This window comes from Crassostrea angulata, chromosome 10 (genome assembly GCF_025612915.1).
Source record: "Crassostrea angulata isolate pt1a10 chromosome 10, ASM2561291v2, whole genome shotgun sequence".
NCBI classification, from domain to species: domain Eukaryota; kingdom Metazoa; phylum Mollusca; class Bivalvia; order Ostreida; family Ostreidae; genus Magallana; species Magallana angulata.
Genome location: NC_069120.1, coordinates 18,180,478 through 18,205,290, shown reverse-complemented (window position 1 = coordinate 18,205,290; position 24,813 = coordinate 18,180,478). Strand labels below are relative to the sequence as shown.

The following is a 24,813-nucleotide window of genomic DNA, read 5'->3' as shown; positions in this document are numbered from 1 at the left end:
TTTATAACACAAAAAATTCACACACTGTATCATAGCCACATCGTAACAGATCTAAGTAAATTAGATCGAGACACCTCTCTCTCTCTCTCTCTCTCTCTCTCTCTCTCTCTCTCTCTCTCAAAAAGGGGGCTCCAACAACTGTAGACACATTATTTTTAAAATCTTACATAGGGAATGACCTTTTACTTTACTCAGTATATGAAAATATCAATTATCGCCTTCCCCGTTTAAAAGCCATGCGATTTTCCTGTATAGTTTAGTTATCTTCTAAGGAATAAGGAATCATTCTTTGAGTATTGTGAGGTGATAATTTAGGTCGGGGCGTGATCAAATCCAATTAAGCTCGAAAGGGCGGAGTGGACGAAAAACCGTTGGCTAGCCGAAGATGAGGGAAAAGGCGCTACACCTCTTTTTATTGAAGGCTGGCACCTCATTCCCCTCTAGTTAAAAGGGAAGGAGCTGATTGTTTGGATTCCAACACGATGTCTTGCAGATTTAACCGTAACAAGCTTGCCCAGGAAAAAAAACAACCCTTCATTTAGAAGGAGGATGTTGTTTATTTAGAGCAATGCCTTCAGCTTCTGCCTCCGTGCTACGATAGTTAAACATTCTACTTAACAGTTTCTTTTCTACGAAATGACACGTGTCAGGTAATAAAATGATGACCATTCGAAGGATATGTTTAGATTCCGCAAGGCTTTGTACACGGCTTTCACATATATATTCAGAGTTAATAATTCATAAACTAGTAGTTTGGTAAATTATAAGTGTCAGATTTTAGAATCAAAATCAAAAGGTTAGAAGATTTCATTAAATTACGTGGGCCGTCCCTAACCTGCGCATCTTTAATTGCTTTGTACAAGGAACTCCAAAGGAAGTGAACCGCTTAAGGCGTTGTTTAATGATTGATGTTTTTTTCCCTTTAGTTTCTTGTGATTCACTTTTCCACATTTCAGTTTGAACTTTCTATCTCACGTTTCAGCTTGAACTTTCCATCTGTAGTGAAACATGGAGGGTAAATTTCTGGTGTGTGTTGTCCTCGTGCTACAGTGTATGGGTGTTCTTGGTGGGCTTCAAAAGGACATCATAGTACCAGGTGATGGTATGTATAAACTACACACACACACACACACACACACACACACACACACACAATGGACACTCTCATTGATAAGGTTTAAGTTTAGTTACATCATGAAGAATAATGAGATGGTAAAATGTTTTGAAGGTTTGTGTTCGTTGAACTACGTCCCCAAAGCATTGCATTTCCTCCTTTTATCAAATTTTACAATTAATATTAAACAAATTGCTAATGATGAGATATATGTTGACTTTAACATTAATTGAAATACCTGTTCATTTCTAAATGTTATAAAATATTTCAAAAGAACATATTTGAATGCCATGTAGAATTGTTCTACTTTAACCGTCGCAAACCACGGTTCTGAATGGATGTGGTACGTCCATCAACAACCGACGATGATCAGAATGGTGCAGTACAAGAGACTGAAATAACTTTCAAATTGCAGGTAAAACGTACCCAGAGGACAGGTGGACAGTGATGGTGCATTACACAGGTATTTTGTCCGCCACATGTTATTGTTGAAATTCTAGATCGATACTATTAGTGTAGGCACGTGTATACATGTATTTGTAATATTTGTCAACCTTGTAAAATGAGCTCTTCACAATAAAACGAAAAGACAGGGTTTGCAAACGAATACAGGTGGTCATTTTAAAATAAAGAAGTATTCTTAGTTTATAGTAGTATAAAACCTAAGTTGCTTTATCGTTTGTTAGTTTAGTCACAGTGTTCCAGCATATTTCATACAGTAGTAGATAATTAGGTAGTGTGTGTTGAAGTAAGAATATTAGGCAAGTGCCGTTTATTGACTTTTAATATGAAATGACATTTGGATTTTTGACAGAGATGTTTGAGAATGGCACTGTGATTGACAGTTCCAAAGGAAGAAAACCCCTGTTCTTTGTCGTTGGTGAATCCATCCCTGGTGAGTAAAGTGTGAAATTCTGTCAGCCAAGGCGCGGATCCAACATTGGTAATGGTAAAATTGACATCTTACAGTGTTTGTCTTATATTTTCCTTTTTAATTAAATATTCTTGTTTTTTTTCTATCATAGCTCTGAACGAAGGCGTCAAAAGTGTGAGTATGATCTAAGATTTGAATAATTTAACTTAATTAAAAAAAACAAAGAATCTATTTCGTTCAGTATTAGATTGAAATTAATGCGCTTTTGGAGATTTATCCAATAAGATTTGAACTGTTGTGGCCTTGTCATTTATCAAGCTATGGCTCGATTGTTTTATTATGCTGTCTGCATTGCACTTGATGATTGGGACGGCGCACTTAATTAAATTGATAAAACTGATCGACTAAAGTAATTAAGTTTGAATCATCGATTACGGTCGAAAATTTCAAATTTATCTTTATTCATATATTAGTCTTTTATTTTGGGCAAAGATATTGACTACTTAGTTCATTAGTACTGATACTAATACTCGCGATTGAATCGTCGATAATGTATATATATAACCTTGATGATACCAAATCACTTGTACTTGGTCTTCATACAGGGAAAGAAAGACATTAGAAATATGCCCATACCATAATGATATAACGTACTAAGAGTGGCTTCGACCCCCACCCCCACCCCACCCCACCCCCGTCCCCGTATTTTGCGATGATAAACGTCATGTACCGTCGTATTTGATAAATTCATCTAGCAATCAAATTCCCGTCAAGATATTCGCAGTCTTTTAAAGCAACTTTCAAATAAGACCGAAAAAGAATGAACAGGGGTAAAGGTATTCTTTTTGTTTATTTTTGTCTTCAAATTAAACATCATGAAATACCAGTATATCATAATACAGAATTTGAATGATCTTGGCTTATTGAATCCGTCTTATTTGGCAACATTTATTTCATTGAACATCATTCTGTAACAATTTTCAAAATTTTAGATGAGTAAAGGAGAAATCTGTCAGTTGAGCGCAACTTCGGACTTGGCTTACGGAGAGGAGGGGAAGCCAGGACTATATCCTTTGTTTGGTTATCAGAGCTGATAATTATAAAATTTATGATCTTATGATAATTATAAGTGATTTGAAATTAACGAAAACATACAGTTGATCCTTGACTGGTGTTACGATTCCACCGAACACCCCCCTGGTCTTTGAGCTTCACTTGGTGGATGCCTGGAACAAACCTTTGTACATCTCTCTAGAAGACGTGGTCATCGCTAACTAGCAACGAGGCCCTAACACTGAACAAACTGACTGGTCTGATGGGAGTCCAGCAGTATATATGTACACATTTTTCCATGTGTAATAATCCTTCAGATTTCCACTTTTTTATTTTGGTAAATTCTATAGTAATAAAAGAAATGTGGCTATTCTCCAAAGAGTTTTAATTTGATTCAATGTAGACTGGTATATAAGATTGATCAATTTGATTAAAATCGGATAGCGACAATAAATAAAATTAGGAGGGGATCGAGGATCTGATATTCATCATATTGTAATTTGTTAAAACGCTCTTCTTTTAATAAATTGAACTGCTATGAATAGGACCAGGCAACAGCCAAGTACCGTACCAGTCCTCTTAGTATAACTGTAGCTATATGATGATTCAGGAAGTTGTCTGCGTAAGATACAATCCTGTTTGTATTTATGCTTAAAACTGGAAGAGGAGTTGGCGGTAACAAAAAACTGGCGTTAATCGACCATTAAACGATCATCAGACGAAGGCATGCTGACGTTTTCATGACGATGGTGTTTTTGTTAGCTAGATCTCAATTATATGATCGCCATTCCATAAATACAAATATACGTGTATGTAATTTATTGTTATGCGTTCCCTTAATATTTAAAACTTATGGAGAAAGTGGGCACCTTTGCAGAACTCGAATGTTTCGTAGTAATATATGTGTTAAGTCGATATAAGTGGAAATGGTCACCATATCATTATGAGAGCTAAGTAGAGCTAATTAAAATCATGTATAAGTAATTATATTCATTCATTCGTACTTTAACTATTCATGAAGACATTTGTCTTCTTTTCCACTGAATTACACAACGACGCATGCAAATAACTTGCATGGATGTAATCATGAATCATGTTCTTCCGCGATCCCTTGATGTCGCCGCTACAAATTGGTCTGTCATCATATCATCGCCAGTTCTGAAACGACTAAGGTCGTCGTTACAACTATTTATTAAATTATCCTTGGTCTGTGAGTGCACGAACAAAACACAGAGAAATACTCTGAAGGAGCGGTTTAACATTTTTTCGAGCGTCTCTCGAGTGTTTGATTGGTCAGTTAAGGTCAGATAGTGATATTCCGTCTGTCCCTTGTCAATTTTTTGCCTTACTGACCGCTTTGATTAATTGCACGTGAGTGTATTGCTTTATCTGATCTGCGAGGTTTGTAACTGGACTAAAACATGGACCCTCCTGTATTTCTGTTCTTGGTGCTTCTCTTTGGACTAGGCGAAGGTCGTGTTGAAATTAGAACAACAAAGGTTGGGGACGGTAAGAATTTTTGCAAATTGATTTTCCGTCTTACTTATATTTCATGTACATGTCGTATAAGTGTTAATACATTAGTAAGATACTGCCTCAAAGGCATGAACAGATTGAGACATAAAGCAATAATTGCAGGAATGCTTTAATAATATTGGGTGTCGACGCAAAAATGAATATGCATGATATATAATGTAGTGGAAATTGAAAATGAATGATTCAAATTCTAGATAAAGTGAAATACTGATAATGTTGTATTTGAAAACCCGATGAACTTTTCTTCAGTATCGTAAATATTACGGACACAGAATGTGTTTTAAATTAATGGGGATTTATGCATTTAAGAACGAATTTGTAATGCATTTTACATTTTGATATTGAATAAGATTTTTTAGTGGATCGAGGGGCTATCGCATACTAGCAATGCGTTATGGTTTATAGGAATTGAATATCAAAACATCTATCTTTATATATTATGTTATCTTTCAATAATATAAAACGAAGCAAATTTGTGTCAGAACCTTATTTATGTACTTGGCATGTTAATTTTATAACGAATTTAATTTGTAAGGTCAATTAAACAATTTGCTTTTTATGTTGAAAAATAATCATACACCTTTTACATTTCTAAGTACTCACCTTGTGACCTTGAATAAATTACAATGTGTGTACACCTGTCTGTAACTACTACTAGTATTACGTCAGGATTTTCAAAAGAAAGTTATAATGTCAGTGATATTATGATCGATATCTATAAACATTTGAAATTCGTGTTAAGTAAATCTTTATTATGAAAGATTTTTTTTTTCAATCTAATCTTCAACAGTTTTCTTTAAAAAACAAATAAAACGATATTTTCTTGCTTACATTGATGCTTTCACTTTCTTTACCCCCAGATAAAACAATACCCAAAGACGGAGACACGGTGTCTGTCCACTACACAGGTGAGCTTGTTACCTTCTTACCATTATTGATATTATACACCTTTATTGTTTCATAAAAATTTGTTGCGAAAATCCCTGGGTTTTTTCTGACAGTCGTAGTTTAAAATGCGTTCAAGTGACAATACGAATTGTGTACAGCATAAGTAAAGTTGATTAAGTGTAATTAACCTGTCAAATTTTGTGAAATGTCCATTGTTTTAAGGAAAATGACATCTAATGTTTTATATACAAATTATTTCCTATGCTTAACTAAACTTTGCAGAAACTTTGCAGAAATAGATTTGCGGTGAACATGTGCAGCACCATGAATCATGATAAAAAATCACTGATTCTGCATAATTTTATTTGAGGATTATACGCCTGTTTTACAACACAATGAATTCGCTCAGAGATGCTTACTTTGCATTTTGCAATAATATTGATTCTATGAGAAACAGTTCAAACTTATTGACATGTCGTCATACTGTATGTATTTGTGTTGTTACACGATATGATACATGGTTTGGTTGTTAATGGCCCTCTGTGTAGACTTCATGGTTCGCGTTATTACGTTCTAAGGAATATAAGAACAACAAAACATCAAATGTTCCCAAAAAGCATCAGACCTGTTAGTTAAGCAGATTTCAGTCTGCTTATGAAGTCTCAATATTATTTGTGAAAACATACAGCTTATGTCCCACTTACTAGAACTATAAGTATCTAGCAGAAGGATGTACATGCATGTACACATATTTTTATTGCTTCCAAAAACTCTTAGCAAGATCCGAGAACAACAAAACCCTTCTAAAAATGATTTACTGACATATATATATATATATATATATATATGTAATTTGATTCAAAATAGTAGACGAATTTGTACTTTAAGTTACTTATTATTCTTTTTCTGATACATAGGTCGACTGACCGACTCCAGAATCTTTGACACGTCACGTGGTCGGTCTCCGTTCGATTTTGTGGTGGGACAGGGATCAGTCATAAATGGTAAGTCCGTGTGATACGTGATATGAGTTTATCATCTCTACTTAAACTGCAATGCAAATTAAAATATAAAAATCGTTTGTTTCTTTCAGGTTGGGATGTAATGGTCCGATATGTAAGTACAAGACTGGTGATTGAAATAGATTTTTTTTAAAACGCCATTTACGCTACCACATATCGCATGTTTTTCAGATGAGCAAAGGACAGAAGGCCCGGGTCATTATAACCTATGACGACGCATACGGAGACACCGGGATACCCCAGTCATATCCTTTCATAAACAAGCTTCTGTCTCTTGCCTAATGCATTTTGTTTTTCATTATGATGTTGTGCTGAATATTTGTTTCTTGATTTATTTCTATCGTAAAGCAAAACTCCTTATCTGTTTTCAAAAACCCACCCATTCCACCGTTTGCGACTCTGATATTTGACGTGGAAATAGTGGACGTTAAGCGGGGGGACGCTCAGGGACAAGGGAACTCTTTGATCCAAAGCAACGCTGCTGCAACCCAAAATGTCCAGGCCAACATTCAAGCAACTCAGACAGGACAGAGTGCTATTGGCGGACAAGTCGGGCGACAAGCAGGACAGACGGCGATAAACTTCCCACAACAGACCTCGGGTACTGCGTTGATGGGACAGACGAACACAGCAGGAGGAATAGCAACCGCCGGTGGAATTCAGACTGGAATGTTTGGAACTCAAGCAATGAACCCCCTGTTAACCCAACAACAAAATCAGCAGTTTAATCAGGCCAGTTTGATACAACAGTTGAACGCAGCTGCTGCTGCAGCAGGCGCACAGCAACAACAGCCTCAGCAACAGCAACAATTCATGGCGCAACCTGGTTCGCAGACATTTAATGCTTTAAACACGTTACAAACGCAACAACAACTTCTTGCAGCACAAGCTCCACAGCAACAGTTCGCTGCACGAACGGTTATGCAACAACAACCTCAGTTTGCACAAACAATTGGTATCCAGCAACAACCAGCGTCCCAACAGATCGGGATGGGTGTTGGTCAAACCCGAGGAGTAGGCATGCCGATGGGGAATACAAATTTTGTGTCACAAGTCGGGCAGACAGGATAGCGCGTGTTTTTGGACTGATTGACAGTTACTGCATTAGAACTGTGTGTATGATCGGTTGTCACACGACACAACTTCATCGTTATTCTGAGTGATATTTACATAAATATGTACATATTGTATCACAATACCATTATATAAAACAAACTTCCAAATCTGCTGTTTCTGTTTATTTCATACAAAATCATTCACTTATTTACGAACTATTTCGACAGATAGACTCAACCTAGTCAATGAATGTCCTTACAGTTATGAACTTTAGCTGCACTAGACTTTACTTAAACGTAAATGACGTGTAAGACAAATAGATTTGGCATCAAAGTATTGTACAAACCCCCATGACCCGTAACATAGCTACTCAAAGTATACAGTTAAGAGGATCGCCAGTAAATTAGTTTTTGAAAGATATTATCATATCTTATGAATTAATGAAGAAAAGTTTAAGAATGGCTGTAGAGCTTTTATTTACTTATGATTTAAAATAACCCCCCCCCCCCCCAAAAAAAAAATAAAAAACCCATGATTTGGCAAAAATATTATACAAATTTTCAGATTTAGATATTATGATGCAAAAAGGTAGTTTACTCACATAGCTTACATTCCCACATAACATTAACGATGTTACGACAAAAATTGAAATTAAATGAAAGGGCATGACGGCCATAAAATCTAACAAATCTTATTTTCCTGCAAATATTATTACTTAAAAGGATCAAGAATCTATGGTGGCATATCTCTGCCCCTTATGTGCAAGTTATTTTTCTATCAAATATGTCGACATGCAAGATAAGTATGTTGACATGCTAGATAGTTATGTCAACATGCAACATATCTATGTTGATATGCAAGAAAATTGTATCAAATAAAATTTTTATAAAATCTCAACAAATCTAAAATCTCGTCAACATGTGACATGCAAGATGCTAGATGCTACTTATTTATGTCGGCATGCAACTTATTTATGTTAACATGCGAGATGAATATGTTGACATGCAACTTATTTATGTTAAGGTGCAATTTCTTTATGTCGACATGCAACTTATTTATGCAGACATGCAACTTATAAGTTGCATGTCAACATATTTATCTCGCATGTGAACATAACTAAGTTGCATGTTGACATAAATAAGTAGCATGTGAACATAACTAAAGTGCATGTCGACATAAATAAGTTGCATGTGAACATAACGAAGTTGCATGTTGACATGAATTAGTTGCATGTCAGCATATTTATCTTGCATGTTTACATAAATAAGTTGCATGTCGACATAAATAGGTTGCATTTCGCATCTTGGATGTCACATGTTGGCGATATTTGACATTTTTAATAATTTTCATTAGATTGCAATTATCTTGCATGTCGACAAAGTTATGTTGCATGTTGACATAACCATCTTGCATGTCAACATATTTATCTTGCATGTCAACATATTTGATAGAAAAATAACTTGTACACAAGGGGCAGAGATATGCCACCATAAGTCCCTGTAGCGTTTATCAGTTCCTATAAATTTTCAATTATATCAATAAAAGATCTTTTTAAAGCTGATTTTTAAAATTCTAGTTCATTTTTTAACATAAATAAACAATAGGCCTACCTGTAGCGTTTTTCATTTCTTATTAATTTTGGGTTTGATCCAGGAATTTTCGTTCAAAATTTCATCAAAAACATGAACTGAAATTTTTTAACATAACAAAGAACTGAAAGCTTTGTATGTCATTAATTAACATCTCAACGACTTACACTCAAATTTTGGTTGAGTATTAGAAAATGCCCTACCAAAGCTATAGACATTGAAACGGAAAAACAAATTTTGACAAAAATCGTGAAGTCCTAACTAAACGTCTTAAATCAAAATGTTAATGTATCCTAATAACGCACTTTTAAATTCATTTTTTCAAAGTGGGTTGATTTGGTCGCAAATTTAACGTACTTTGAAAAATTCCAGGCTTATGCCTACTGATGTATCTAGGTTTGTCATCATTCATGGATACATTTTCTGAGGCTTCATTTATTTACGTCAATTTTCCTTCTAGTTTATGCGTATCTAGATTCATATAAAAAGCGATGTCCAGTTAGTAGATTTTTAATTGTTTTCACAAAATTAGCACAAAAAAAAGTTCAATCCGCCTTTGCACAAAGTGAATTTGCGCCAACTTAATACAACGAATGTTCTTTTTTTTTCTTTAACTATGGGCCGACTCCACCTCCTCTACCCCAGCTTTAGGCTACCATAGGAAATGAATTCGGTTGAACGATGTGGTCCGTGTGCAGTGCATATTTAACAAGTCTTGGCAGAAACTTTCTGGATAAAAGCGGTCACATTCGCGTTACGTTCCAAAAATATCCGACTATAGTCTGTCCCAGGTTCTCGGTTCCGGGATATTTTGACAATTTTTAATAAATGTCAGAGAATTTTTTAGTAAAATGAATAAAATTAAACGCTAACAAAAATTTCCAAACAAAATAACAGGTAACTGACCGCATAAATGTTCCATTAGTTATGTATGAGCCGATTTTCAAAGTCTACGGGACTTTACAATGTTAATTTCGGCCATTGCTGCCAAGCGTACGAGGGAGTAGTTATTATTTTTCATGCGCTTTAAAATAAATCGAAAAAAAAATAAAACATAATGTTTTATTTAATCTGTGCAAATATAAATGATAATTTAGCTATTTATCGAGACTGTTAGTTATCCTTTTGTAAATTCTAAGTCAGGAAAACATAAATCCGAGTGTGATGCAGTACAACTAATGATGACCTATATATCGATACGTATAAGTTACGATGCGCTGATATTTTAAGCATGATAAGTGACTGTTGGGACTGTGAACGTTTCAATGACAGCGCAAATGGAAAGCTTTTTACAAAGGTATGTTAATATTTTATTCTATGTATCGTAAATGGTTTGATAATAAGAGCAATCATAATACTTCAGTTGTAACTTGTTTATAAATGAATCTGCAGTGCGAAAGCGAAAGTAGGGTACCCCTGTGAGTTTTTGTTGAACACATACCGTTAAATTAATCACTTAATATATTAAACAGGAATAGATTGAAATCCTCACAAACTTGACAATAACCTACTGTTAATTTGACGTTGGCACACTTGTAAATCTGTGGGCCAATGATTATATCATGTGAATGAAAGTAGGGGTGGAAAACATTCAAAGAATCAGCATTATAAAAGAGCATTCTTCTTGAAATTTTGTTCATTGCTTTTCTCTAGCCCACAGCTTAAAATTTTAATTGTTTATTGATTAATTAGTTCAATTTCTAAACATGTATTTTACCTTACTTTTGAAATTTAAAAATAGAATTGTATTTATTTATTTTAATTTTATACTGTTATTAATGGTTATAATAACCAGGCCAAGATATGTAAGATAATTCGTTTCATGTAAATTACCAACCATAAGCCAAAGAATTATCTGATATCTGCAGTATTTTGTTTCCTGTTCCATTTATGGCTTTAAATGATAATATAATTTCATTAATGAAATAGTTTCTTTTAATATGTTATAGAATTATATATTTTTTTATGCCATTCTTAAAAAAGTTTGTTTAGAATTGCCGCATGGAGGTTTCTAGACCCAGGAGAGTGGGGATTTTTTTTTCAAATTTGAAATTTATCTTATCAAATTTTGATAAAAAGAAAAATCTCCATATAAAAACTTTTTTTTCGCAAATAAAATTTCATCATGGGGGAGGGGAATTTCAATGAGGTGTAAGGCAATTCCAAACAAACAATAATTTTACTTTGGCCTTATGCAAGATCCAATTACAAACATCAGAGGTCATCTAATTCGAGCAAGCTGAAAAATTTAAATCAATATTAATATGCCAGCTGTTTTAAAATTTTGAACAGCAAGAATATTCATCAATTGAAACTAGTTCAAGAAGTCATCAATAGGACAAAATATTGCTGAACTACAAGTACATGTATACAAAGCAGAAATTGTTATTAAAATTTTTAGCAACTTGCAATTTACAGCTAATATCCATATTAATCCCATTCAGCATCTACATTATAGTATTAAACATAGTTTAAAAAAAAAAAAAAAACAACAAGGAGAAATGTAATTATAATTTTATAATGTTTATTTTGTACAGAGGTCATTCATGATCAAACCTTTTGTTTTCATTATAACATGAAAGATAATCATTAACAATATATTTTATAATGATAGATGTGAAGTTAAAATTAGATGTTTGATATTATATTATCACAGATGTGCAGCATCACAGTCTTTACATGTGATATTAATAATGGAAATTATCAATTTCAAATTCAACAACAAATCGGCAGAATGAAGTTACTTGTATTTGTAAACTAAGCAACTAATCAAAGATGTGCAATATCACAGTCATTACATGTAATTATTATAATTGAAATTTATAATTGCAAATTCAACAACAATTAAAGCAGCAAAATGAGGTTACTTGTTTTTATAAAATAAGCAACCAAACACAGATATGCGATATCACAGTCATTACATGTGATAAATATAATTGATATTTACAAATTCAACAACAATTAAAGCAGCAAAATGAGGTTACTTGTATTTTTAAAGTAAGCAAACAATCACAGATATGAAATATCACAGCCATTACATGTGATAAATATAATTGAAATTTACAATTTCAAATTCATCAACAATAAAGCAGCAAAATGAGGTTACTTTTGTTTATAAAGTAAGCAACCAAATCACAGATATGAAATATCACAGCCATTACATGTAATAATTATTATTGAAATTTACAATTTCAAATTCAACAACAAAGAAGCAAAAAAAGGTTACTTGTATTTGTAAAGTAAGCAACAAATCACAGATATGCAACATCACAGTCATTACATGTAATTAAATCAATTTAATTTATAAATTCATATTAATCACAAAATTTACAAAACGTGTGGGGAGGAAGCTACTGGTAATACATAATTGTGATTGAACTTGAATAACATATATACAGGTATTATAATGGAAGTCCCTGTTACAAAGAGAGAGCTGATCGCTATAGGAAGATTGATACTATAGATGAAGATCTGCTGACGAAGCCATTCATAACATGCAGAAGAAGAATAGTTGAAGTTTCACTTCTCAAAAGTCAGGTATACTAGTTCAGTATTGGGACTGCTTTTATAACTTACCATCTTCATATATATATAGTCATTGAAATCAATGAAAAAGATTAACAATGGATGGAAAAGATCATTTGTACAAGTAGAAATCATTTGTAGATTAATTTGGGAGTTGTATTATGTTTGATCACCCTAAACAAGCATGCATTATTAGCACATTGAATTCATCATTCATTTGTAGTCATCATATCATGCTACAAGACAGATCTAGAAGGTAGGGGCCCATACCCCTTTGAAAATTCAAATATATTAATAGGTCTCAGATGCATCAATTATGATTTATCAAATGATATTTTGTCTCGTACCAAAAAGTATACAAAATATTTATTTATGTGAGCAATACTAGTACTCTGGGTGCTGGATGGACAACTTTACTGTTTTAAATATTATGAAAGTCGAGACAAACTTGAAGAATGAATATTTGTTGAAGAGAAGGATTAAAGTTTTTAAAAATTATTTCAAACAGTATTCAGTATATTATTTAATCCTCATTGTTCAAAGAGAGGTAATTCAGGTAAAATATACTTGTCAATTATCATATTTACCTGTAAAAAAACTAATTAAAGATGCTTAGTTATAAATAGCAGTCCCATAAATAAAGAAATGAAACTAATCACTGATACAAAATTTCCAAAAAAGTTTAAATTACCAGTTCGTTAATAAATAATACATACATTGTATACTGTGGAATCATTAGATTTCGTGGTTGCTCAATTTTCGTTGAATTCGTGGGTACCTCTCATCCACGAATCAACATCTTCCACGAATGAATATATAAGGGTAATAAAGTCATATTTCCTTCGTAGGTTTAAGAGAATACACGAAATTATGTCCCCATGAACCTGTAAAATTTAGGCAATCCACGAAAACTGCGGATATGAGAAATTGTTTTTACAAAATAATTGAAGGTAGGTCGCGTCTGACCTTAAAGACACAACATTTTAAAATATTTGGAATGTTGTGTTTCTGTCAGAATAACAAAAGATAAGCTACATTACCGGTACGTAAAATATTCTTTTAGATGTTTTCAAATATGTTTTCCCCCAAATTATGTGGGACTACATGTAAAGAATACTGGTACGCCACTTTTGAAAATTGAAAATTAATTATGAAATTAGGTGTAAATCAGTGATTAATTTTCTTTCTTTTACCTTTAAAAGGGAGCAGTTCTCCAGAGACCATGGGAAGGCTCATGAAGGAGCTGGATTCAGTCCATACAAAGCGTTCCAACATTGGACACACTTACCTGACTTTAGAGAGGGCTTGGTACATATGCGGTGACTCCACCTCTTACACACCTCACACTCAACCCAAACAATCTTTCGAGACTTTCCAGGAGCATTGTAATCACCACATATGCAACAAGTGACTTCATTGTCAGACTCCTCAACGAAGCCCATGGATTCGTCAGAGTCAGAGTCATTTTCGTCATCACCAGAATCTGTGTCCATGTCACTGTCACTGTTTTCCAAGTCCGTCAAGTCTATGACCACAGGAGCAACCTCCTCATCCTGGACTCCGTCGAGTTTCCACAGTTTTTCTTCGACCTCTCTTATCACGTGACTCTCTACCTTACGCCACTTCTCAACCCCATAAGTTGATCTAGCCTGATTAAAGAGTTCCTTCACTTTATCTTTCTTAAATGTGGAATTGCTCCTGGCGACGAAACTTTTTAATTCAGCCCAGACCAACTCAATAGGATTAAGCTCACAGTGATAGGGAGGTAGACGCAAAACTGTGTGACCTGCCTTTGAAGCCAAATCGTCTATAACATATTTAGGACGAGGCTTATGTTGCTTCACCAATGTGATCAATTCAGCCTTGATCATTCCCGGGGCGTAATGGATACCCTTTCTATCAAGCCAAGACTGGATCTCGGCCTTCGGTGTCGACGAAGTCGGACACTTAGACTCAGGATCCAGATGACTGTGATAGGAAGCATTATCCATCACTATGACTGAATTAGCCGGTAGGTTAGGGAGCAACTGCTCAGTGAACCACTTCGTAAAGTTTTCCGAGTTCATCTCATCATGATAATCCTGGTTGCCTGTTTTCGACTCGAAAATGAGAGCAGATCCCGGGATCATGCCCACAGCCGAAGAACCTGCATCCACAATTATCAGACGAGAGCCTTTCCCAGATGGGACAAAACGCCCATGACCTCCACGATGTGACTCAAAGGCAGAGGTAGATGTCCTAGGACAGTCCACCCAATCTCCCCTTGCTACATGATTGGTGTTCAACCAAGTCTCATCCAAATACACAATAGGACGACCCTCCTCTCTAAACTTCCTAATGGACCTCAGGTAAGTATGTCGCATACTTACGATGTCATTCCGATCTCCAATGTAGCGTTGGTTGGAACCTGCTTTGTAGAACCTGAAAAAATGGATATCATGTTGTTATGCACCTATCATTTTTCATCACATAATTTTATTTTGGTTTGAATGTTTTATTGTCATTGGTCTTTGTCCATCATAGTCTGTTAAAATTATTGGTATTGGTATTCCAGGACCGTCATGACCTGTGAGGCATGTTTAATTGGCCATGATATGCTTTAGTAAAGTCTACCTGTAATTTTTATTTTTTCAGATCTGCAGTGCATATGACTCTTCAGTTTTACGTCATGACAAAGTAATTTGTCTTAATGTGCTTACCTGAACCCAAGATCCTTCACGAGTCTCCCCAATGAAGACTTGAAGAGCCTGACTCCCTTTTCTACCAGAACATCCGACAGTTGGCGCAATGAAACGTACTGGCCCTTCAACTGCATGTCATGGATGGTCCTCTTCACCAGGTCTGCATCGAAGTCATCCAGCTTCCTATCGGGTCCAGGTTTCTTCTTTGGAGCAGGGACTTGCAAATCCTCCACCACCATATCAACTGGGTCTTGCATAACTTTTCTCTTTAGAGTATTCTCAGATATTCCTATAGATGTAAAAACAGATTTTATTAAATATGTATTTACTAGTACATGTACCATGTAAACAAAACATTTGTGTTGCATGGATTAATACAAATTCATGCTAACAATTTTATAAATTTATGTCTAAGCTAAGTCACTCAGAGAACCTACTGGCTTGCTATCTGTGAATGTAAGTTGTCATCCATGGTGCTTTGTGCCAATGTTGAATTTAATTTTCATCATTTGTTTTAGGAAATAAATGCATCCAAAGTATCAAAAAGGATATCGATTTTTGAAAGGAATTTAATGAGTTTTCTATTTACAAAGACTTATTTTTACCAGTTGCGAGTGAGAGTCTTTTCAAAGGGTTTTTGATATTCTTCACCCTCCCCTGCTTGCATTCCATGGTAAAATGCTCAAATATCTTCTTTAAAAGATCTGTAGGCTGTAGAAAAGAACATGCATGTTTTAGATTAAGAACACTAGAATCATTGCATAGGTGTTGGAAGCAGGGGGCTGGGGGCTTTTGTAAAGTTAGTCCTAACCATTAGGCATATAGCATCAGGGAGGGGCCACCCCCCCCCCCCATTCAGGGAGGGGCCAACCCCCCCCCCCCCCCACCCCCACTTCTTCTCGCAGCAAGCATAATTGTTCATAAATTTAAATATCAAATAAAATATCAAAAGTGATATTGAAAATTGGACCCACGGATTAGGAATTTTTCATGATTCTGGAGAAAAAAAATTTTTGGTAGGTAAGATTCTTTTTTGGAGTAATAGTTATACCCCTCCCAAACGGATTAGAATTTTCATGATTTTGGGAATTAGGTTTTTTTTTTTGCTTGTCAGATTTCTGATGATTAGTCTAGCCCCCTCCCCCCTTTCAATTTGCTTCCGACGCCACTGTATTCATTTGATTCAATACCTAATCATGTATAAAATTAACCTACAGAAAAGCAAAAAACATCGAATTCTATTGAGCATTTTAATGATGTCAAATTCATTACTGCACACGCTTTAAGATTGCATGATTTTAACATTAAACACACTGTTATCTTCATATATCTGAATCGGATCAATTTGCCTTTTTCAAACATAGATATACCGGTAAGTAATAAACAGCTATGTTAAAAAGTTCACAGTGATACTAGGAACTTGGATGGCACCCCAGACCTTGAAAGTGAAAATAAAAATCCTTGCCAATTTAACCTTTTTAAAATTTTGTTCTATAGGTTAAGCTTACTTTTTTTTAAACTGTCCCCAAAAATGTGTGGGGGGAGGGGTATCTTTATTTTAAATTTATTTTAAAATATGTCAAATTGCATTGTTCATTTTGAGAAAAATGCTCCATGGTGTATACCTGTTTATAGTATTCCAGTTTATTCTATTCATTACAAATTAAATTTTGCAGGACAAGTATCTTATGTTTGTTGAAAATATATTCAGGTGTATGATAGTACACCTGAATATACACTCAAAAACCAAAGAATATCAGTTTTTCTTTTTTTCCCTTTACTATTTTAAAGTATTTTTCATGGAAAACAGATGTTGGCACTTGCAATTTTTCTAATATGTGAAAATTTTGATTTATGATGAATATTATTCAATGATTGCTCATTTTTAATATGTTTTTAAATTTCAAACCCTTCATTGAAATAAAATTTTAAAGCTGTTATTTCCCTTGCAGTTTGTTTATGCAAATTAACTGATCTGATTAAAGAATGCTTTTTGCACATTAATGTAATTATCTTATATATATCAAGATCAAGATGTATATATAGCATTTACACACAGGTACCTGATATTTTTTTTTGAATATTTTTTACAAGAAAATAAGTCCGTGTACTGGTACTATATTAAACAAAATAATTCCATGTACATAATACATGTAATTATATTAATTATAGAACATGGACAAGTACATGGAATTATTTTATTATAAAAATGTAAAAAAAAAAAAAAAAAACCTCAGGCGCCTGTGCATTTAAATTGTTTGTCCATTCACAACTTAATGTAGCATAATTTTGATCATTATAAGTTGTGAATAGCTCATATTGTTAAAACATTTGAAGTGATTTTCAAGAACAATGCATGTAATATGAATATAACTTTGTCCATTCACAACTTGTATTTTACACCCCCATACACCTTTTTTAAGAAATCCAAAATATTTCCATGTTATTGAAAGTTGTGAATGGCTCATGATATATCAGATTTACAAAAATGACTTCACTGTATTCTTTATGTATACGGATTTAATTAATTGGGGTCTAAAATGACATGGTACCTGTTGGTATTTATACAAAGGTCATGGTCAAATTTTCGTGACATCATACAAAGCAGACAGCAAAAAAAACGTTGAGGATGTAACTTGAAATTCAAATCTTGCAGTGTTATGTCCAGGTGGTGATATATGGTCTTGCTTTTGGATTGCTATGGACGTTTAAAATATGATAATTGTGTTGTTCTTCTGAGGGTAAGGAATAGTTTCAACGATGATTTCAAGGTAGGCCTATGTGTTTTCAAAATACTGTATTAATCTCAAAGAAATAATGGAGAAATAAAACATTTGGATGGAAGATTTTACCGTTAAACGGTTTCAAATTACGCTACGTTGATATCATTAACGTGTATACTGTAGAATAAATAGAAACAATGAAGTCCTTTTTGCAATAAAATCGGAAAAACTCGAGTTGCAAGAAAAAAATTTACCTCCATACACTTGACTGTCTTCCCACCCTTAATCATAGGCATCTTTTTTCTTCTTCTTCTTCTTGTTTTTAAGGGTTTTTTTTAAGTCAAAAGCAGACTATATTAGGCCTATATTTTTGGTTATTCTCGGAGCAGATGTGTTAAATTAAACGGCAAGTACAGAAACTTTCCGAACGTAAGCGTGAACGCGATCAACGTGCGCGACGTTACATACGTCACAAACGTAAAATTACGTATAGACACGAACTTATGTGAATAATGACAGGCCCCTGCCGAAGTGGTAGCCATTTTCTCCAATGTTAAATTCCCGTAAGGATCGAATTTTTGGCTGTGTAGGTTAACTGTTAGACTTTGAAAAACTATGAATATAGCAGATATCTTGGAAATTTTTCATATTATTGAATGGATATCTTTTTAACTCAGTGATATGTATAAATATCGAGTAATCGTGCAAAATCTGCATCCAAAAAATCTTGGGACAGACTATACAAAAAATTCCCTTACTTCCGTTTTGCTAAGTAGGTCACTTCAGCCTGGCGTTGAACGATAAGCCGCATCGCTAGACAACGGTTGCTTCCTTTTCTGATTCAAGAACGGAAAGTTTAATACAATGGGTGTAGAAAAGCAAGTTTTGGCACAAGGAGACGGTAGGAATAATTCTTAATGTATAAATGTTTTAGTTTTAGGAAGAGGTGGAGTGATTTAAACCGGGTTAATGCCAGCCCCACGGCACGTGTTTTTTGTGCCGTTTACTTTTTGTCGTCGACTCACAAGACTGTCCAAAACCTTACAACTATGTAAAGTTTCTTTATATATTAGTGAGGATCATGTATGTCTTTTGTTAATTTTATTCAACTTGGACTAGAATTGTCTTCCCTTGTATATAAGCATACCTACATGGAGAGATCCCATTTTTCCGGTATTTAATTTTAAAAGTGTTTTAAGTAAAAATGGAATATTCTCTTAAGATGGACTTTATTTCTTTATTACGTACTTTTTAGAATTAACTTTAATCATAATTTTAGTATACATCATACATGCCATGAATTAAAGCTCAAAGTTTCTTTCAGAAAGTTTCTAACTTCCAATTTTTCTTAATTATTTCATATTTAGAGAGCATAATTTTTTATGTAGCAAATTTTTCAAACTTAAAATGCAGGGTTTGTTTTATTATAGCTGCTGCTTAAGCCTTTATACATATTATAAAAGAATTTTGAAACAATACATGTATGTGTCTGTCTATACGATTATAGCGGCGGAGGAAATGTACAATATTATGTATAGCATTGCATGTACTTGCTGACATGCCTACTAGAAGTGGGATTTCCTCCACTTTGTGGTAAAGCTTATTTTGTTAGATGTCATGATATTTTAAATTATGAATTTTGTTTTAAAGGTAAGACTTTCCCCGAGAAAGGACAGACAGTTGTTGTGCACTATACAGGTATTTTCTATGTTTTTCTCTCTCTCCTGTACCATAAATTAAACATGTTTCTGATTCTACATTTGTAAAAAGAACTTACCATCTTATTAGTTTCAATGGAAATTTATGAAAATTCTACATTATATTCTTGTTCTTGTCATTGTAAACAATTTTAATTAATGCTTACCATTCAGCCCACATATAAAGAATTTGAAAAATATGTTAAAAATTACCTTTAGTACTACAAAAAAATATATACACATTGGAAAATAAACAAACATCCTTTTCAATTAGGAACTCTAACTGATGGAAAGAAATTTGATTCCTCAAAAGACAGGGGCAAGCCTTTTGAATTCAAAATTGGAATGAGCCAAGTCATTAAAGGTAAGTTTTAAAACACACATTTACTGGGTAATACCGTGTTACGCACAAATGAATACAAGTAAATTGACAAATACATGCATTTTCTTATTGCTGTCTTTGGTTAATACCAAAGCTATATTCTTTTGATGGTGGTCATAATAATTCTATGATTTTTTTTTCTTTGGCAGGATGGGATGAAGGTGTCATGACAGTATGTATTCAAACTTTTAATATGGATCTTAAATTTTACTGTGTAACATTTACTAACTTTAATATTCTGCCTCATCATAAAGTATTGCAACTAAATAATGCAGAAAGCACTGGTAGCTATGATAATTCTTATGGTTGAAAAATTAAACAAGAATGTAATTAAATCAATTTACTTTCTTTATTATAGATGAGTGTTGGTGAGAAAGCTATTTTGACATGCTCCCCCGACTATGCCTATGGACCAAGTGGGGTTGGCGGAGTATATCCTTTTATAACTAAAACTAAAATTCATGAATTATTCTGATAGATAAGTTTAAATTGATTCCATTATCACGATGCTAAGATGCTGTGGTTTTGAAATCTGCTTATATGTTCCTTCAGAAGGTAAATGAAAAAAAAATTACAGGAACATTCCTGATTTAGAAGTTCAAATTGATACGTTTTCAGAAGTTTGCTTATGAGTCCCTCTAAAAGGTGAAATATACACAACAATATATATTTTGAAATGCATTTGAACCTGTAAAGCTTTTCACATTGTGCATTGATCATGTGGCATCGTCAGTAATTTCCTTAACACTGAGCACTATACCACCCAATGCCACTCTAATCTTCGAGGTGGAACTTTTAGGACTGAAGTAGAGGCCATGTTCTAGTGGCACAGCGATAGAGTACCTCCATGTATCAAGTGTTCTATACTCCATGTAGTGCTGTAGTTTGATTGTAACTTAACATTTTGGGAACATTTATCAGTTTTCTCAACATCTTGTGTTTGATGGATAACGAAGTTCTATTGAGATTGGTAATATTTCTACATGATTCATTTTTAAGAACAATTGAAAATCTGTGAACATGATATTTGATAGTTATCTCACATTTTTGACTCTTTTTTTCTCTATTTTCACTTTTACACAGAACATTTGTATCAAAATTTTTAATTTTGTTGCTATAATTTATGGAAACAATTTTGTCTCTTGTTGTAAATGGAAAAAATATGATAAAAAAAGGATTTAAAAAACAGGCTTGTTATAGAATTTATTTGAAAATAAGAGAACATGCTAATTTTATGCATTACCGAAGCTTCTTGCATAAAAATCTGCAAAACCATGGCCGTTGCAGTGCAAACTACAAGAAAAATCATAAGCATTACAACAAAAATCCGGTCAGGTGGACAAAAAGTTAAGACTGAGGATGCAAGTGCGGCTGCTTTTGATCTAATGATTTCTGTTATGGGCTCAAAGAAAGAAAAAACACTGAGCGACATGGAGAAACTGGTGAATTTGATTAAAAGTTTTAGAACCTTCCCTGAATTTTTCAACAAAAACAGTAGATGCAACTACATGTATTTCATGGAAAAGGAGGATTTTCCTAAACATGAAATAGGCCCCCTTTTATGCAATGAATTATAGAAAATCTTCCATGCTTTTAATAATTTTAAAACAAGAGTGGATAAATATGACACATCCTGATTAGCGTTGATAGCTTGGGTAGTTATATTGCCATGATTAAAGCATTATCTATGATTTTGTACACCACTTTCAATTTGCTTCCAACGCCACTCTAAGAATGAATAGAATGAGTGGACTTTGTTGCAATAGACGATATGTTTATGAAGGAGATGAGCAGACTGGACAAGACTCGTTTACATATCACGTGACTATTTATCGCCATATTCTCACCAGAGGCATGCTCAACAGAGCGCGCTCGCTAAAATTCCTTATTCCTGCAACACAAAATTTGGCGAGCGCTCTCTATGTTGAACACACCTCAGTTGGGAGAAATTTTTGCGATCAGAAATGAAAAATCAGTTGATGATACATTAACAACTTTCAAATAATGGATTTTTACAAATGAAGGTAAATTGCCTATATAATCATTTCGAACACGCTTATCGAAATCTATGTCACTTTGCACAGACGAGTAACACTGTGAAACGAATTCACATCTGGTAAACAACATCAGCTTATAATTTTTTAGAAGTTACATATGAGCACAGCGAGATACATTATCTCCTTTCACATATTGATAGATTTTGAGCTGAAGGAGAAACATGTGCTCGTGTATGGCTTTTAAATGTGGGGCGGAGATTAAAAGATACGGAGATATATCTGCCATAAGTAATGATTTATATCTTCCAAATGATTGTTTTTTCTTTGGTAAGAAAGAAATTCAAAAATATAACTATCTGTTATATTTAATATGTGTAATCATGTAATTCTGTGATATATTAACCTGAATAAAATGAAATTAAATATCAAAGATTAATTAAGTACATGCAAGATAAAACAGATGTTCCCATTATTTCGCCTACACCTGTGTTTGGACGGAAAATACTTTTTACTAAAAATAGCTTTACATACCTTAGGTTTTGATTTTATAATCGGTCTGTAACAACCGATACTGCTTTTTCATATTCGGGAAATCTGCGTCAAGAAATGAGTATATAGACCTCAGTATAAAATGTCAGTTGATTTCTGAACCGTGATTAGTTTAAGCAAAATGCAATGAATGTAAGCCCAAGTGTAAATAGAGTACATGTATCCTATAGCGTTCTTGAAGAGACCTGTATGTATTAGGTGAGCCTTTACTCAGACTGAATTATACAAGATAATTATATAATAAGAAGGAAAAAAATCAAGCAGGTTGAATACCTGCTCCTCTACAACTTGGGTTGCAGAGGAGCATTGATACATGTATGCAATTTAACCTCTATTCTTATGCTTCGATTAAGTGAAAAAATAATTAGTAATTAATACCCTGAACTCGAGGATATATACATAAATTTAAAACAACGCGGTTACTACATCATGTACCACAGGATTCGTTTGAATGAAAATACCCGGTTATCCATGTTTTGTGAGCATGGAGGGAAAGTCACCATTTTGCTCACATTTGAAACATGTTTGCAGTGATATACTAAGTAATGTATTTTTCAAGTAGCATGTTGTCAGGATACTTGACTCCCCCGATCATTGGAGGCACAGCAGTGCAGGGAATCGTGGGTAAAGACAGTATAACTACAGATGCCTAGATAGACGTGTTCGATTTGTCTGACGCTAAAACCGAACATCGAACGTGTCACTTCAGATTAATACTGGCAATGAATATTTTGGGAGAAACTCTTTCAGCGTTGCTCTCTGGATTATTTCAAGATGCACTTGGCATAAATGCCGTCTTTGCTTCGATGATGGTACATATCCTTCCTCGTAGCAATTCCATGTATTCGATCTTTCACCCTTATGAATGAAAGAAAACAAGACACAATATCTTGCAATCTGTTCTAGATAAAATACATATTAAAAGGAAACAATATAGCAGTAATATCAAAGCCACGTTCCGGTAACAACACAACGATTTTGATTACCCTTATAATAATGTCAGGTGTGAATCCAATGTGTAAAGTTGGTGAGACAGACATACGTCAACATTTTAACTAGGACTCGCTTGGAGTCATTGTTTAATGGGAATGGGTATACCATGGGAATGAGTTCACTTTTTATGCCATTATTCGCCAACTAGGTATAGTCACTATAAAGCTGTCGAACTCCATGCTCATTTTTTCCTCTTTGCACAAGACTTTCAAACTCAATGGAAATGGGAGAAAATTGGAAACCATGTTTAGCTCAAAGCTTGAAATGAGACCAAAGTGCACTATATATGTAATAAAGGTGTTTAATTGTTAGGTCAAGACAGAAACATATCGATAAAACAACTTTAGTTTTATAGCAGAGACAAGAAACATGACAATACCTAGTATTGTCAAAAATGCATATGGTGCAGGATGAGGGTGAATAATAGAGATAAAACTATCTGTAAGCAAATTTGTCTCTTTCCAACCACTGTCGCCGAGTTCAACGAAGAAAGGAGAACGTGATACTCAGTCCAATGGTGTCTATCAAATGCCACATAATGTTAGCGCATTATGTTGAGTTCAAAACAAACCTCAGGCTCTTGTGTGTAAAGGAAAATCTGCATTTTTATTAACCAAGGCGTATTACCGAAAGAAGGGGTAAGGTGTTGCATCGTCTATATATCTACATACGTCGTCTTTCCTTCGGATGAAATATTAATCTAGGTGGTCCACCCGTGCCGTTTGTTGGTTTGTATTGTTAGTACAAAGCTGCGGTGCGTTCGGTCGGGTGCTGCGCTCATGTTGCAACGGTTATTTGGTTTTGGGAAACAGGAAGCACTAACAATACCTATAAAAATCCGATATTCTGGCAACATCAGTCCAAGATGCGACAGTAATTTTGATGCAAAACTAGATGAGTAAAAATTTGAACATAGCTATCTAGCATCGAATATAATGTCAAAAAGAGATAAAAAGATTTTGCATTCAGTAAAATATGTATGATTAATACGAGATAATATTCAAGATGTAAAATAAACTATGAATAACCTAACGATGTTTAACAACTTTGGCTCCATGTTGCGCTTCTTTTACCCCAAGAGGTAAGAACAGCGAGACTGACCGTGGGTGTCATGGTTTCAGTCACGATACATGG

The 24,813-nt window shown here is 34.1% G+C and overlaps 4 protein-coding genes and 1 long non-coding RNA gene across 6 annotated transcripts; 4 read left to right on the top strand and 1 right to left on the bottom strand.

Moving 5' to 3' along the window:
- The first annotated feature begins 846 nt into the window (after positions 1 to 846).
- On the top strand, positions 847 to 3,414 carry LOC128167572 (peptidyl-prolyl cis-trans isomerase FKBP1A-like). The gene is made up of 6 exons (XM_052833369.1): positions 847 to 1,102; positions 1,530 to 1,577; positions 1,929 to 2,009; positions 2,140 to 2,162; positions 2,981 to 3,054; positions 3,167 to 3,414. Exons 1-6 carry the CDS (start codon positions 1,009 to 1,011, stop codon positions 3,264 to 3,266), a joined length of 420 nt encoding a protein of 139 aa, XP_052689329.1. The 5' UTR covers positions 847 to 1,008; the 3' UTR covers positions 3,267 to 3,414.
- A 789-nt stretch (positions 3,415 to 4,203) lies between these two features.
- Positions 4,204 to 7,710, top strand: LOC128166603 (uncharacterized). Its single transcript, XM_052831879.1, has 6 exons — positions 4,204 to 4,550; positions 5,438 to 5,485; positions 6,383 to 6,469; positions 6,559 to 6,581; positions 6,659 to 6,733; positions 6,860 to 7,710. The coding sequence occupies exons 1-6, from the start codon at positions 4,463 to 4,465 to the stop codon at positions 7,556 to 7,558; spliced, it is 1,020 nt and encodes a 339-aa protein (XP_052687839.1). The 5' UTR covers positions 4,204 to 4,462; the 3' UTR covers positions 7,559 to 7,710.
- A 6,179-nt stretch (positions 7,711 to 13,889) lies between these two features.
- On the bottom strand, positions 13,890 to 16,027 carry LOC128166602 (uncharacterized). Of its 2 annotated transcripts, XM_052831878.1 has the most exons (3): positions 15,944 to 16,027; positions 15,357 to 15,627; positions 13,890 to 15,078 (listed from the first exon to the last, which is right to left on the bottom strand). In XM_052831878.1, the coding sequence occupies exons 1-3, from the start codon at positions 16,008 to 16,010 to the stop codon at positions 13,890 to 13,892; spliced, it is 1,527 nt and encodes a 508-aa protein (XP_052687838.1). In that variant the 5' UTR covers positions 16,011 to 16,027. The 2 variants fall into 2 exon arrangements, with proteins under 2 accessions (XP_052687838.1, XP_052687837.1); XM_052831877.1 differs by lacking the exon at positions 15,944 to 16,027 and having other exon boundaries at positions 15,357 to 15,706.
- On the top strand, positions 14,868 to 17,276 carry LOC128166606 (uncharacterized). Its single transcript, XR_008241161.1, has 2 exons — positions 14,868 to 15,005; positions 15,292 to 17,276. It is a non-coding gene; the product is annotated as an uncharacterized LOC128166606 (long non-coding RNA).
- A 1,531-nt stretch (positions 17,277 to 18,807) lies between these two features.
- On the top strand, positions 18,808 to 21,417 carry LOC128166604 (peptidyl-prolyl cis-trans isomerase FKBP1A-like). The gene is made up of 6 exons (XM_052831880.1): positions 18,808 to 18,962; positions 19,712 to 19,759; positions 20,033 to 20,122; positions 20,290 to 20,312; positions 20,499 to 20,572; positions 20,896 to 21,417. The coding sequence occupies exons 1-6, from the start codon at positions 18,926 to 18,928 to the stop codon at positions 20,948 to 20,950; spliced, it is 327 nt and encodes a 108-aa protein (XP_052687840.1). The 5' UTR covers positions 18,808 to 18,925; the 3' UTR covers positions 20,951 to 21,417.
- The last annotated feature ends 3,396 nt before the right edge of the window (positions 21,418 to 24,813 follow it).

Coding starts and splice junctions, on each gene's coding strand:
- LOC128167572 (XM_052833369.1), top strand. CDS start 1,009: ATGGAGGGTAAATTTCTGGTGTGTGTTGTCCTCGTGCTACAGTGTATG. Junction 1,578..1,928: donor AGTGATGGTGCATTACACAG/GTATTTTGTCCG, acceptor GATTTTTGACAG/AGATGTTTGAGAATGGCACT. Junction 3,055..3,166: donor GAGGAGGGGAAGCCAGGACT/ATATCCTTTGTT, acceptor GACTGGTGTTAC/GATTCCACCGAACACCCCCC.
- LOC128166603 (XM_052831879.1), top strand. CDS start 4,463: ATGGACCCTCCTGTATTTCTGTTCTTGGTGCTTCTCTTTGGACTAGGC. Junction 4,551..5,437: donor AACAACAAAGGTTGGGGACG/GTAAGAATTTTT, acceptor CTTTACCCCCAG/ATAAAACAATACCCAAAGAC. Junction 6,734..6,859: donor ACACCGGGATACCCCAGTCA/TATCCTTTCATA, acceptor TCTGTTTTCAAA/AACCCACCCATTCCACCGTT.
- LOC128166602 (XM_052831877.1), bottom strand. CDS start 15,706: ATGCAACACAAATGTTTTGTTTACATGGTACATGTACTAGTAAATACA. Junction 15,079..15,356: donor GTGAAGGATCTTGGGTTCAG/GTAAGCACATTA, acceptor CCATTTTTTCAG/GTTCTACAAAGCAGGTTCCA.
- LOC128166604 (XM_052831880.1), top strand. CDS start 18,926: ATGGGTGTAGAAAAGCAAGTTTTGGCACAAGGAGACG. Junction 18,963..19,711: donor AGTTTTGGCACAAGGAGACG/GTAGGAATAATT, acceptor TTTGTTTTAAAG/GTAAGACTTTCCCCGAGAAA. Junction 19,760..20,032: donor AGTTGTTGTGCACTATACAG/GTATTTTCTATG, acceptor CTTTTCAATTAG/GAACTCTAACTGATGGAAAG.